Source organism: Rhinolophus sinicus, chromosome X, assembly GCF_036562045.2.
Source record: "Rhinolophus sinicus isolate RSC01 chromosome X, ASM3656204v1, whole genome shotgun sequence".
In the NCBI taxonomy this organism is placed as follows: Eukaryota; Metazoa; Chordata; class Mammalia; order Chiroptera; family Rhinolophidae; genus Rhinolophus; species Rhinolophus sinicus.
The window spans coordinates 19,237,050-19,252,967 of record NC_133768.1 but is presented as its reverse complement, the minus strand read 5'-3'; the positions used below and the strand labels follow the sequence as shown (position 1 = coordinate 19,252,967).

The 15,918-nt window shown below is 37.2% G+C and overlaps 1 protein-coding gene across 4 annotated transcripts in view; it reads right to left on the bottom strand.

Moving 5' to 3' along the window:
- POLA1 (DNA polymerase alpha 1, catalytic subunit) overlaps positions 1 to 15,918 on the bottom strand; it is a 313,058-nt gene that overhangs the window by 235,656 nt on the left and 61,484 nt on the right. For all 4 annotated transcript variants that reach the window (XM_074324218.1, XM_074324217.1, XM_019757051.2 and 1 more), the window contains exons 16-22: positions 12,758 to 12,842; positions 8,467 to 8,528; positions 6,903 to 6,992; positions 4,885 to 5,001; positions 3,335 to 3,510; positions 665 to 794; positions 54 to 173 (exon numbers count right to left, since the gene is read on the bottom strand). In XM_074324218.1, the coding sequence (XP_074180319.1) occupies positions 54 to 173; positions 665 to 794; positions 3,335 to 3,510; positions 4,885 to 5,001; positions 6,903 to 6,992; positions 8,467 to 8,528; positions 12,758 to 12,842 (780 nt within the window). The remainder of the gene's footprint in view (positions 1 to 53; positions 174 to 664; positions 795 to 3,334; positions 3,511 to 4,884; positions 5,002 to 6,902; positions 6,993 to 8,466; positions 8,529 to 12,757; positions 12,843 to 15,918) is intronic.

The window sequence follows — 15,918 nt, the reverse complement described above, 5'->3', positions numbered from 1 at the left end:
GTAATAAAGGGGGGGATAAGAAAAGGCAAAACAGTGTACAATATTGGACCCACCAGTTTCTGCTGAGGTTTCCTGAAAATCTGCTTGTCAGGCACAATATAGTTGTTTTCATAAAATGCATGAAGCAACAAGAACTCATTACGCTCAGCTCGTCCACCCATCAGCGTCCTAGACTATTAAACAGAGTTTCTTTTTTAAATTTGAGCTCAAAAATCACAACAAACAAGAGCAACTTTGAGTTTGGTAAATTTAATCGTAGCACCTCCTTCAAAATCATTCCTTGTAACAAGGGCTGCTTTTTAAAAAAGGCACTGAAATATTTCTAGCATTTTCTTTAAGCATTATAGTTAAAAGGAGACAAAGAGGGCCTAAAATACAGACAACTTGGCCTATTTCTTTACTCCCAAGTGGACCGTTCCACAAATGAGACACATCCAGATGTTAGAGATGATCCTTACATTCACCCACATTTCAACGTACTGCACCTGTTTTCCCTCCCCTCCTCCCAACCAGTTCTTCATTTTACAAAAAAAGCCCAGCTTTCAGAATACAAGTCACTCATTTTATAAGCATGCATTTGGACTCATTATCATATAACAACTACCCCAAGCAAACACTGAATCCAACAGGAAATGCTTTTTCCCCCTTTCTAAGTTAAATTTACCATAATGTTCCCAGCGATGTTAGTGATCTGCAATGCTAATGGCAGAACATTTAGCTCACACATGATCTGCAAAATGAACCTGGCATCTTTCCAGGTGTGTTCCAACAGGTACAACAGATGAGATGGTTCACTGTACAGAAAAGAGCGAAACAGAATCAAGTAATTAAAAGAAACAATGACTACAACCAGGACTCCATAAAATATTACAACAAATTCCTGGTATCAGTAACTTCAGAGCAACAGCACCTTGCCCTTGGAAACAATTTAAGATAACCCCGGCAAGGAACTAGGAATTCATTCACACCATCAATCTCAATGCCATTCTCCAAAACACAAAAAGTCCCACAAAGACAAGGGGAAGTTATGTGTTAACTACAACCTGAAAACTACAACCTTTCACTCACTGCATCCGGCACGTAAGCTTCGCATGCCTACTATGTACCAGGCATTTGTTCTAGACGCTGGCTGTGACCCAGAAAGACAAAAATTCCTGTCCTCGCAGGGGAGACAAAGTATAAATAACAAATTAAATATATGGTGTGTTATATAATGCTAAGGAGAAAAAAATTAAGAAGCAAAGGGAATATTATATGTCAGGAACAGAAACTGAATTTTCAGTAGGAAACTGGGGAAGAGTTCAGAGAATAATTAGGTGTCTGAGGGAAGAGGATTCCAGGAAGACAGAATAAAACATTCAAAGGCCCTGCGCTGAGTGCGAATCTGACAGTTCTAGGACCAATGGCCGGAACAGAAAGAATGATGGAGAGAACAGTAGCAGAAAAGGACAGGGTTAATGGCAGAGAGACACACTGTACAGGACCTGGTAGGTCAAAATTAGGACTTTGGTCTCTACTCTGAATGAAACAGAAAATCACTGGAAAATTTTGAGCACAGTGCCATATCCGACTTAACTTGAGCAAGATAACTCTGGTTCCCAGTTTGAGGATAGACAGCAAGGGATCAAGGGGAAAAGCAAGGAGACCAGTGAGGAGGCTAACGAACGTAAGGCGCCGTCATGCAGGGCAAAGAGGGCGGGTCCACTGGAAGAGAAAAGTGCTCAGCTCTAGACACATTTTAATGCTAGAGCTGACAGGATTTCTTGATGAACTGAACATGGATGTCAGAGAGGAATCACAGATACCTCAGAGGTTTGGAGCCGAGGATGACTTGGGAGGTTTCCAGAAGTACTGGAAAAATAAAGAGTTGCCATTACTAAAGGAAAGACTACAAAAGGAAGCTAGGGGAGAAGATCAGGAGCTCAGTTTTTGAACAAGTTAATTTGGAGGTTCATATTACTGGACACCAAGTAGAAGAGGCAGTAGATACATGAGTCTGGACTTCAGGGGAAAGATCTAAGCTGAAGATATGCAGGTGGGAGGCATCAGCACCCACAGGGAGTGAAATACCTGGGGAGATCACTTTGAGAGGAAGCGCAGTCAGAAAGAGAAGCAGTCCAAGGACTCAGGAGGTATGGGCAGAAAACAAGGAGTGGCCAGAGGGGTAGAAGAAACCTTATTTAAGAAATAATCAAGCATACACTTCATAGATTGTCTAAATTATATATTCTGACACCTTCTGTATATATACATATAGTCACGCGGTGTAAAGTACAGCATAGGGAATGTAGTCAATGGTATAGTAACAGCTATATACGATGTCAGAGGGGTAGCAGACGGGGGGTTATCACTTTGTGAGGGGTGTAAATGTCTAATCATTATGTTGTTTTGTACACCTGAAACTAATACAAAAAATAAAAGTAAATTAAAAAAAAGAAATAATCAAGCACAAAGTTTCAGTTATGCAAAATGAGTAAGTTCTGAAGATCTAATGTACAGCCAGTGTGACTAGAGTTAACAATACTGTATCGTATACTTGAAATTCACTAAAGGGTAAATCTTAAATGTTCTGACCACACACAGAAAAGGTAATCGTGAGGTGATGGATATGTTAATTAGCTTGATTGTGGTGATTATTTCACAATGTACATGTATTTCAAAACATCAAGTTGTATACCTTTAATATCGAGGGTGCCAAAAAAATGTATACACACTTTAAGAGATGTTATCTATGCTCAAGCAGTAGTTTGCCATAATCAAAAGTATCTAGACACTGAAGGGAACTACGTTGAGCACCTCTTGTAATTGCAGAAGTCAAACGTAACTTGTATTCATCTTTTGTTATCGGTATATATCGAATATTACAATTAATACAGTTTTCTCCTTTCTTAAAATGTGTATACTTTTTTTGGCACCCTCTGTATATACAATTTTTATGTCACTTCTACCTCAGTAAACCTGGAAAAAAAGAAAAAAGTGCAGTAATATGTCTAAATAACTTAATTTTTCAGTATTTATATTTCCAAAATATTTCTACTAATTCCTGAATTAATGAATTAAGGGTGGAAACCTAAATATCACATCAATTTTCAAACCGCTCTTAGAAAACATCAAGATGGTGTTAAGTGAGGGAGACAGAGATAAACTGATCAAATTAGAATTCAAGAGGCAAAATAGTTCAAATTATTCATGTAATAGAGATGGTGGTGCTGACATGAAGACAATTTTCTGCTCCATGGCACCACACATTTCTGTCCCCCTCCAGCCTAAGGACGACAATGGTGTCTTCCTGTTGCTAATTTCAAGACACATGTTGAAGCATCCAGGATCATACCTGTACATATTTCGTACATTTTCCATTGAGATTACAACCCTTTCACTTTTCAGAATCTGTTGAACAAGTTCAGACAAATGGTAGCTTTTACAACGAATCAATTCCTTTGCTGAAATTTCCACATCACAGATCATTCGGCCACAGGTAGCATTTCTTTCACCAAATCCACTCCTGCCCTACAAGGGGAAGACAAAAAGCAAATCCTGACTGCATTTCACTCTAAGGAAAAGCAGACACTGAGAACGTTTTGTTCTAACTTGCTTTGAGGCTAGCCCAAAAAATTACAGTGATGAAACTCATGCTTCCATTCATCCACTCATGCAGTCATCAATCAAATATGTTTGAATGATACCATTCTAGGCATTCGGCATATATCAATGAGCAAAACAGAAAAGATTCCTGATCTCATTTGAAATATGCAGTAAAAAAAATAGATATCATAAATAAGAAATTACAGAGATTTAGGAGGTAATAAGTATATGGAAAAAGGAAAAATAGAGTAGGGTGAGAACAAGGAATTTGGGGGAGCTGCACCTTAAAAGCAGGGGTAGCCAGGGCAGACCTCACCACGAAGACACCATATAGGGAAACCCTTCAAGAGGGTAAGCAATCAGTAGTTAAGCAACTGTTCACATGAAGTATTATTAAGAACTGTAGTATCACCTCAAAGATGGGAATAAGGAAAGAGGCAAGAGCGGGGGACTCAATTCCAATCGGTAGCAACAGAATCCTCTGGAAAGCATTATAAAAGGTACAGATTCCTAAGTTCCCTGATGAGGCAACATGCCAAGTTTATTTATAAGCTTTAAGTAAAATAAGATTTCAAGACTGAGCAGTATCAGGTTTAGGAAATGAAGATGCTTCATAAAAAATCCACCAAACTCGCCACAAGTGAGGTAAGCAGATAGGATGAAAGTGCACGAGCTTTAGAAGAGTCAGGTAGTCCCGGGTTCAAAATCTCAATTCTTCCCCTTACTAGCTCTATGATCCTGAACAAGTTCTGTTACTGCTGTGAGAATGTACAAGAAAAATAGAGTGGGGGAAGCCAGATGGCTCAATTGGTTAGAGCGCGAGCTCTGAACAAGGTTGCTGGTTCGATTCCCACATGGGCCAGTGAGCTGCGCCCTCCACAACCAGATTGAAGGCAACAAGGTACTGCTGAGCTTCTGGAGGGGCAGCCGGATGGCTCAGTTGGTTAGAGCGCAAGCCCTCAACAACAAGGTTGCTGGTTCAATTCTCACATGGGTCTTTGTTCCCATCGCCTTCCTAAGGATCACACTCAGTGATTTCAGAACACTGTAGCTCTGCACTAAGGGCTAGTGCTTTAGTACTGCTGAAGTGGAGGTAGCATCCAGGTATATGTGCTGTCTCTAGATTCCAACAGCTGATTTGAAAAACCATCAGGGACTTTTACCAATAAAATGCTGGATTCAAAGGAAAAGATGCTTAGTGACAAAGTTAAGATGTCCTGTCACAAGACAACCAATTCCTAGTCAAAGAAGCATATAAAAAGTCAAATAAAGAAGCAAGATTTTGAAAACTATTATTACCCCAAGCTTTGGCATGTTCGATCGCTTCAGTCGACCTATCTTGGACCAGTAAGGAACTTTGCACACATTAATTCTCTGTAGTAACACTTCCAGTTCAAATCCATAAATATTATGACCCTAGTCAGAAAAAGAAGGCAGCCAATAACATTATTAAAAACACAAATTAGAGGATTTATCTTCATATGCATAGAATTTCTTTGCCCTTTCTTTTTCTGGTCTCTAATTGAAGGCATCATGAACTTACCTCCAACTGGGGTCCTTTCTTCTTCAGGAATGTATTCAGCAGCAGCATTCATTAGCCTTGACATTCACAAGGCTGCTAAGCAGATTGCTGGAATAAACTTTATCTCATCCTAATTGATGCAAGGTTAATATGCTGTCTTTTAATTTGCAGTTCAGGCCTCAGTCTCAGAGGCAAATGCAAATTTTAATGTCCGTACTTTTTACATGATCAGTGAAAGCTGTATTCAAACAATTCCATTTTACTTCCTTATAAACCAAGAACCCATCATTTACACAGACTTCTTAGAAAACTCAGGAACTGCATCTAGTTTCTTCCTAAAGAACTGAGTTCGAACACTACTGATTTAGACTCTTAAGGTGCAACAAAATAAATATATAACACCACTTGATAATTCAAATGAAAAACTTGTTAAAAACAAGGTAACAAAACTATACCAAGCAGAAAATATCTCAAAAATGTAACCAAATTCTCCACATCTGTCATGATAATTTCCATCATGTGAATAATATGGTTCGCTGCCTGTTTATTAAAAAATAAGGTGAAGTTTAAAATAAGTCAGATCAATAAATAGATTTATTGTTATTAATTTTAGTTAAAAATATATACCACTATATATTTCTGGCAGCTTTGCCTATTAAATGAAGAGACCCAAAGGAAGTGAGGATGCCTCATTTCCAAATTATCATGCCTGAAACCAGGGACTCAAACCCGTGTCTGATTCTCTCTTATATCGGCTCGGATTTCTCACTCCAACTTGGCTCTAACACCCTACGGCAGACCAGCTCCCCCTGCTGCAGTAAACATGGCCTTGGGGCCCAGGGGAGAGACTGCTAGTGGAGATTGGCTGAGGGCGTAGTGCTGAGCCAGAGCACGATGGTAGGGCACTGTGGATGAAGTCTTCCTAGCACTTTCAAGATGGGTCCTGAAATATCAGGGAAGTGGGTGCATGGACACTGGTGACAACCTACAGGTTCTCGGTATTTTGGCTATAACATCATCAAGAAAGGCGTCCAAGAGCAAAACCAAACGTGGAGAAATCTATGGTAAACATTTTTTGCAAGGCTTCAGTGTAACCAAATTACCAATAGCACATTTAAAATACTACTTTCCTCCAAAAAACTCAAAAGCACAATATAACTTGACTGATCTGTTAACCCAGAAAAAAAGAAAAAGGAAAGACTCCTATCTAGGAGCCTGTAAACTAAGGAAAGCCAGAGGAAGCATAAAGCAATATGTTGCTTTGTGACTCTTAGGAATTGGGACAAAGACAACTCAATGAATTATTACCTCTTGCTATCCTATGGGAGCATACTCGATTGTCAAGAGAAAAGAAGATTCCTAGCCCTGAGCTCTCAAAGGAAGGTATCATAGAGATCCACTGAGCTCATAAAATTTTAAAATACTTCCATTTTAGGGACTGGCACCAAAGCAAGAGAAATAACTCTTGTGATAACTATATAGCTGGGCCACTGAGCCAAATTTTGGAGACCAACAGTGGACACAAGTTTACTTACTTATGGGCTGGTCTCTAAGTGTTAATAACTGGAGTGGCCTAAACTTCAACAATAATTCATAAGTTGCTTTTCAATTAGAAGAAAAAAACTATCTTGTAGTGGGCTGGGATTTTTCCTCCCTTTCTATTAGCAGAAAGTATCGCGATTACCACCAGTCCATAGGGTCATTTTCACTTTGAAAAGATTCTTTGCTACTCAAAAAGTACCAATCAAGTCACACTGAAAAGAACTTCCCAATGACATATCAAACATCTACTTACCACAATGATATCAGGATCAATTTTGTGAACTTTTGCAAGGAAAAAACCTAGCAGTGTTCTCTCTGTTGCAGCAACCTCAACCTTCACATTCTGTTAGATAAAAACAAACCAGTCACTTACTCTTTACTCTCAAGTATTACACCTTGGCTCCTTGTTCGAGCATGGTAAGGTTTAAAAGAAACCATCCAGCTCCAAACTACATGCAGCAATGAAATCTGCGATGCTAGGTTTTGCCTTAATAATTTCATGAAGTCTCTAAGGAGCTCATTCTAGTAATAAGCGTGTGAATGAAGCAAAATTTTAAGTGTTGAGCACTATCAAATACAGAAATGTTCCCCCATAGGGACACGCTTGTGCATCTGGACACATTTTATATCTAGCACATGAATCAGAGTATCTATCAAAAACATTACCTACTTTCTTACATAATCCCTGGTAGACTTCACTGTTTATGGATTTAGCACATAAAGAAATCCCATGGATTGTATAAACTAATTTCAAATAATGGTGTAAGAACCTATAAATAAGAAACTAGACTAAAAGCAAACATACATTTAAGAATTACAAATGTCTTAAATATAAATAACCTATCTTCATACAAAAGGCTTCCACTTGGATTACTAACTATAAATCAGGTATTCAAAAGATCCACTCTTATTAAGACTCTCTGAAAATGGAAGTTGATGGCTATATGTTTTCTACAAGTAGCTCGGCTAAAAAAAGCATCAGTTTGACTCTAACAGAATTTTCCTAGGTCATTCTACTTGGATAGGTAATTCAGGGCACTTCACAAGTAATAGCCTGGCCCAATAGGACCTCCAGGCTACTGGGCTTCTCAAGCCAATTTAAAATAAGTGGAACCTGACAAGGTTGCTAACTTTTAATTTTGTCAAGTGAGAACATTAAAATAAAAACCTACAAATTTACCAACATCTTTTCATAACAGAAACAACACACTCCACAAAAAGCAATACTTGACATTAAATATATTTACCTTTGTGAAAAACTCACTACATTATCCAATTCCCCACCCATTTTACTAAGGACCAATGGAGTATACTGGGAGTAAACTTCATGGAGTATACTGGAAGTTTAAAGATCACTGATCAATTGGAGCAAGTCTACATCAACTTTTCCAATACACGTCCGCTTGAATATCCACATTGTTCCCAACTTCACTTGGCTTTTAAGTTGGGAGGGGGGAGGGGAAGCGCAGCACTCTACCCTACACTCTCCTAAAACAGTAATCACATGATCATGCATGTTGGAAAAGCTTCCTATCAAACTAGCTAAAGGAGAATTTGAGCCTATCAATCTACTCAGACACTGCACAATCCCACCATTTTCAAGTGGTGAAACATTTAAACATTGATAAATAATGTTTCTAGCTTTGCATTTCTAGCATATTTTTAATGGGTTCATGGTATACTCCAATCTAGCAAGAATAAATCTACTCAATTAACAAATAAAATAGCCTGTTTCTACTAATCCACACCATCCTCCTTTTATCTTTCTAAAAAAATATATGCTCATATTTAAAAGGAATAAACAATGAGTTCTTTACCTTTTTCTTAATGACCTCACTGAAACCGTATGGAAAAATGCAGTCCTTTGGTTTAGACACAACTGTAAGAAGGAAAAAAAATAAAGATTCCAACACCCATCTTAACCAATTTTAAGTACATATACACTTCATTTTTATGAATGGAACCTGTCTTAAATATAAATTCCCCCGATCCCTAGAGTTAAGAGGATCAAGTATTTCCATTGGTCATGTTGGACCTCAAAAGAACAGCCAAAACAAATAATCCCAAAATTGGTAGGGAACCACAAAAGACCCCCAATAGCCAAAGCAATCTTGAGAAAGAACAAAAAAAACAGGAAGCGTCACCCTTCCCAGTTTCAAACTATATTGCAAAGCTATAGTAATCAAAACAGTATGGTATTAGCATTAAAACAAACACACAGATCAATGGAATGGAAAGGAATAGAAAGCACAGAAATAAACACACACAAATATGCATATATAGTCGATTAATTTATGACAAACAAACACACAGATCAATGGAATGGAAAGGAATAGAAAGCACAGAAATAAACACATACAAATATGCATATATAGTCGATTAATTTATGACAAAGGAGTGGAGAATAAATGGTGTTGGGAACACTGGACAACCACATGCAAAAGAACAGAACTGGAGCACTACCATACATCATACACAAAAATGAATTCAAAATGGATTAAAGACTTGAACATAAGACCTGAAACCATAAAACTCCTAGAAGAAAACATAGGTGGTAAGCTCCTTGACATCAATCTTTACATTTTTCAGATTTGATACCAAAAAGAAAGGCATCAGAAGCAAAAAAAAACCAAAAACTGGGACTACATCAAACTAAAATGCTTCTGCACGGCAAAGGGAGCCATCAACAAGATGTAAAGACAACCTACCAAATAGGAGAAAATATTTGCAGACCATACAACTGATTAGGGATTAATATCCAAAATATATAAAGAACTCATACAACTCAACATAAAAAAAACCATAAACAAATAATCCTTACCCTCTGGCAACCACCAAACCATTGTCTGTGTCTATGAGTTTCTGTTTCTCATTTGTTTGTCTTGTTCTTTTGTTGCTTTTGGTTTATATACCACATATCAGTAAGGGGGGTGGGGGGTGGGAGATGAGGGTAAGGGGGATCAAATATATGGTGATGGAAGGAGAACTGACTCTGGGTGATGAACACACAATGGGATTTATAGATGATGTAATACAGAATTGTACACCTGAAATCCATGTAATTTTACTAACAATTGTCACCCCAATAAATTTAATAAAATTAAATTTAAAAAAAAACAAAAAACAAAAAAACACAAACAAACAAACAATCCGATTTTTAACAAAAGGGCAAAGGATCTGAATAGACATTTTTCAAAGAAGACATATACATGGCCAACAGGTACATGAAAAGGCATATACATGGCTCAACATCACTAATCATCAGGGAAATGCAAATCAAAACCATAAAGAGATATCATCTCATACCTGTCAGAATGACTACAATCAAAAAGACAAGAAACAACACGTGCTGGCGAGGATGTAGAAAAAAGGGAACTCGATGCACTGTCGGTGGGAATGTAAATTGGTGCAGCCACTATGAAAAACAGTATGGAGGCTCCTCGAAAAAATTAAAACTAGAACTACCATATGATCCAGAAATTCGACTTCTGGGTATTTATACAAAGAAAATGAAAACACTAACTCAAAAAAGATACATGCACCCCTATGCTCATTGCAGCATTATTTATAATAGCCAAGATATGAAAGCAACCTAAGTGTCCATCAATGGATGAATGGATAAAGAAAATGTACTGTGTACACACACACACACACACACACACACACACACACACACACACAGAAGAATATTATTCGGCCATAGAAAGAAGGAAAGCTTGCCATTTGTAACAACATGGATGGACCTTGAAGGCATTATTTAAGTAAAGTAAGTTGGAGAAAGACAAATACCATATGATTTTACTTACATGTGGAATCTAAAAACAAAAATAAACTGAGTTCATAAATACAAAAACAGATTGGCAGTTGCCAGAGGTGGGGGTAGGGTGGGTGAAAGAGATGAAGGGGGTCAAAACATACCAACTTCCACTTATAAAATGAATAAGTCATAGGAATATAATGTATAGCATGGCAACTCCAGTTAGTAATATGACACTGCATATTCGAAAGCTGCTAAGAGATTGCATCTTAAAAGTTCACATCACACAAAAAAATTAAGTACGTATGGTGACGGATGTTAACTAGACTTACTGTGGTGACTATTTCACAATATATACAACTATCAAATCATTAAGTTGTACACCTGAAACTCATATAATGTTATATGATAACTGTATCTCAATTTTTTAAGTTTAAAAGATTAAATCTAGAAGAAAAAAAAAAGAACAGCCAAGCACAGAACCCTAAGGCCCTACAATGGTAAAAACTGCTTAGATGAAACATTTGCTATCCATCTAAATCAAAATGGAAGATGTGTACCAGTCATTCCCAAAGGAAATCCCCCACCACTAAAGCCTCAACCAGCATACAATGGAGAAACGCAGCTCAACCTACACAAAGTTAGAAAAGTAAAAACGACCAAAGTGTCCCACTGTGCTACATACAAGTTCCTTGCCATTCACAATAGCTGTTCACACAGAGGAGGTAAAAAATGTATATTGAAATGAACTAATGACTGCTCTCTCCCACATATTTTCTAGGTTATTATCATCTTGTTCCACGTATTCCACCCCATTTACAGGGTAAATCTTTGATAATCATTTCACAATATAGGCAAATCAAACCATCATGCTGTATACCATAAATTTATAGTGATGTACAGGTAACCCCCGTACAACATGGCACTCCTATAACACAGTTTCGCTCTAACACAGTTCAAGAATGGGGGAAAACACTCATATAACACGGCATCCTAGAACACCATTTCACTCGAACACAGTTTGAGAATTAGAGAAATCCCCGAACAACATGGAGCGTAATAAGAGCTTTTAAGAACAAAAAATATCTCATTCGAAATTAGGGAAACCCCCGAATAACACGGAATGTAATAAAAGCTTTTAAGAGCAAAATATATCTCATTTGGAATTTTTCATTCGAGTGTGGATGTCACATCAGATTTGACTGCAGAATTTTAAAATTTATTAGAATTTTAAATCCATTTTGTTCATGGAGTATTAAGAGGATGAAAAGATAGCTTGTCAAAAAGAAAATGCCCTCGGTTAATGGTGCTTAGCAGTGATGATAAAGAAAACATTATTTAATACAAATTAATACGTTATACTTTTGGTGAAAATAGCTTTAATAAAGATACTTCTCTTAATTATAAAAATATAATAGTATGTTTTTTTTTAATTTTTGGAACCTAACCCCCTTTTTGTACTAGTTCTTTGTTTTGTATAGCATGGATTCACATAACACGGCATTTTTTTTAGTAACCTAACAACCATGTTATACAGGGGTTACCTGTAGGTCAATTATTTCTCAGTAAAACTAGAAAAAAGGTAAAACTTCACAATACAGCATACTTCCTTGTCTGCTTGTTTCCCTAGTCCCCCTTTTCTAACACCCAAGAAACCAGACAGGAGATGCTACCCCAGTTAATGTCTGTTTCTGGGATGGAAAAAAAATCCCCAGGAAGCACAACAGATCAACAGTGCTATACCTTTTTAAAAAACAAAAACGAAAACAAAGTGGTTATTCAACTGGGTAAGCTGTCATCATGGAATATGCCAGAATCCTCCTTGGAGACTGACTCATGGTATGCAGAATTCTGTGGGAACGTTTCACCCACTGAATTATATGCATAGCACAACCAACACCAATTTGATATTACTGTGACTCCTCCCAAATAGGCAAACATTCATTTATTCCTTGGCATCTTCCCTCATCACATAGAAAATTTTGGCCAGGCTTTTATGATGGGTTTTTAGGACAACATCATGAAAAGAAAATAGTTAAAGCATAAGTTTGACCCAGGAAAACAAAACTACTCCGTCCCAATAAAGTAACCATTGGAATAGAAAAAAGATATCAACCCCTCCTGACTTCTCCTAGAGCAAAATAAACCAGCTGAATGAGAGGCAACCGATCCAATAAAACTTAGTGTCCACAGCTGGAAAAAACAACAACTTAATATGCACTTACTACTCTTGAAAACATTTTTTTAATTCTTGAAAACATTTTTTTAAAATGTTTTTCTCCAACAGCTCAAGGAAAAATAAGAAAAACTACCAAGGCATTAGTAAACCAGCTAAAAAACAAAATACATACCACAGAAGTGGGACTGAAAGGGAGGCTGTGGCGGTGCTTTATCTAATGCAAAGCTGTAATGGACCAAAGCTGCCACAGCAATAATCTGCAAAGAAAGGAGGGAAAAAAACATCACTTAGCAGACACCTACTATGTATTCTGTATATTCAACAAAACCACCAAGAATATCAAAAGATATTAGTGCATATGAATATAAAAGATTTTAGTACATATGAATATTTTTAACTTTTTTGTTATGAAAGTGTTTAAAAAAATAAAAAATAGAATAAAAATCAACTCTCATATACCCATTATCCACCTTCAAGTATCAACTTATCTGTAGCCCTATCTACTTCCTGACGCCCCCAAGATTATTTTGAAGCAAAGCCCAGACCTATCATTTTATCCAAAAATATTTCAGCATGTATCTCTAAAATAGTTTCTCAAACTGTGGACATCTTAGGCTGAGTAATTCCTTGTTGTGGGGCCATCCTGTGCATTGTGGGATGTTTAAGCAGGATCCCTGACTGCTAATAGCACTGCCCCCCACCTCCCATCCCTGAGTTGTGACAACGAAAAATGTCTCCAACATTGTCAAATGTCCCCTTGAGCACAAAATCTCATCCCATTGAGAATCACCACTTTAAAAAATAAGAAGTTTAAAAATGTAATACAATCATCTCATCTCATACAGTTAACAGTGATTCCTTAAATTCATTAAATATTCAGGCAGGATTCCAATTTCCATGTTTTCCCAACAATCTCAATTTTACTTACCAAATAAGGTCTATACTTTGCAAGTGGTTGATATGTAAAACTATAGATACAACCCCTTCCCACCTATTACTTCCCTGCAATTTATCTGTTGAAGAAACTGGGTGGTTTGTCCTATAAAGTGCCCCATAGTATGAATTTCACTGCTTGTATCACAACATGGTCCTGTTTCTGTACTGCCTATAAATTCACATTTAAATCTAAACATTTGATCAAAATCGGGTTCAATTTTTTGGCAAGAATACTTTAGAGGTGCTACTGATTACTTCTACCAGAAAGCACAGGCACATCACGTATGGTTATCTCTATTTTAGTGACATTAGCAGCCACTGGGGACCAATCATTGCCTAGATGCATTATTTCATTAGGGATTGCAAAGTGGTAATATTCAACTTTTCCTTCATCATTTATTAGCTGGAAACCTATAAAAAAGAAACTTGCCCTCATCCATTATTTAGTCAGCTAAGGTACAGTATGTGTTCAAAAACGTCAAGATAAATATTTCAATCCCTTTTTTATTTACCCGTTTTCACAATGAGTTGGTTCCCCAGCTTCATTCACAGGTGACCAATGTGGTAGTGTTAGTGTTTACAAGATCATTTGAACTCATGTGTTTCAATCTGTTGCAGTTATTTTCATCAGTGCTCAAACTGTCCCATCTCAGGCCAGAAGGAAACTCGTCAAGTTGACTCCTGAGTCCTTCTGACATATCTTCAGTAGATTTTAACAGCACCCTTGCTTTCTAGTGTAATAAGATGTTCCAGGCTTATCTTGGACATTTCCTGCCCTGAAACAGCCATTTCTCCACAGAGCCCAACTTCCATTATTGGGAAATGGTACTGAAACCTCACTCTAGGAGCTAGAGGACGGATACATTTTTAAAAAACTAATTAAACCTTCCCTAAACACTTAACTATTAACTGTGGCCATCTACTGTATTAACTATTATTAAAAGATCAAATCACATACTAAAACATAAAAAATACTACCCAAATTCTGCTGTTAAAAGATTCCCATCAATGTCAAAAGAACTTAGAAGTAAACATAAAGAAGGTCCCACTGATCAAAGAGAAACAAATTTAAGCATCAAAAATAACAATAATGAATACAATAGATTGGAATATACTGAATAGGTATAAAACCCATGAGTTCATAACGATGTTCCACAAAAGAGGAAGCAAAAATAAGAAATGACAAAAATAAATAAATCATTGGTCAACACTGCATTATAATGTAAGTACCCAACTTCCTACTCAGAAAATTGGCAATTAAAGAGAAAGAAGTACGCATTTACCTTATATCTTTCTTGTATAAACTATTGCATCATAACCAAACAGTGCTGGTTAATGGGGAAAATTTTATAAAATATTTAACTAATAAACATTGTAATATTTAACATGCTTAACTAATAAACATGGAAAGGATGACAGAACCAGAAAACCATCATTTTACAACTCTTAATGAACTAATTAATTCAGGCAAAAATCATTAACAAATGAAGCCACTAGATCAGTGGTTCTCAACTGGGAACAATTTTGCCCCCCACAGCCCAGGGGACATCTAGAGATGTTTGGAGGCATTTTGGGTTGTCACAACTAGAGGAGTGGGGTGCTAGCAGCATATAGCAGTAAAGACCAGGGATACTGCTAAACGTCCCACAATGCAGAGGATAGCCCCCACAACAAAGAATTATACAGCCAAACATATCTGTAGTACCAATGTTAAAAAACCCTACATTAGATGAAACCTTGAACAGACTAATAAATCAGCCCCACTAACAGTGGTTTAACCAGACATATGTCTGCTGATGTGATACAATATGAAGTCCACTGTACCACCTATAAAGTATTTTGCCCAAAGGAGTCCAACCTGAATCTATCTAGCAGGGGTCACTAACCAGCAGGGGTCAAATGCTTTTTCTATAAAGGACCAGATAGTAAATCCTAGGCCTTGCAGACCATATGGTCTCTTGTCATAGCTACTGACTGTCTCCGCAGTACAAAAGCAGCTGTAGATAACATGCAAAGGAACAGAAATGCTGTGCTCCATGACACTATTTAGAAAAACACTCGGTAGGCTGGATTTGGCCTCCAGGCCATCGTCTGCCAACCCCTGGTCTAGAGGAAGAAGTCCAATGACACCATGAAGCAAACAAATACAGAAAATGGGACATTTTACAAGACAACCAACAGTTACTCTTCAATAAGTCAAAGTCACTGAAAAAACTGTAGGGGGTGGGAGGGAGCTGCTCCCATTTAACACAGATTCAAGAGACATGAAATTAAACGCCATCTGTGAATCTTGTATGAATCTTGATTCAAATAAACCAACTGTTAAGACATTTTTGAAAAACAGAGTCGTGCATATGGACTGAATAGTTTAGATTATATCAAGGAATCACTGTTAAT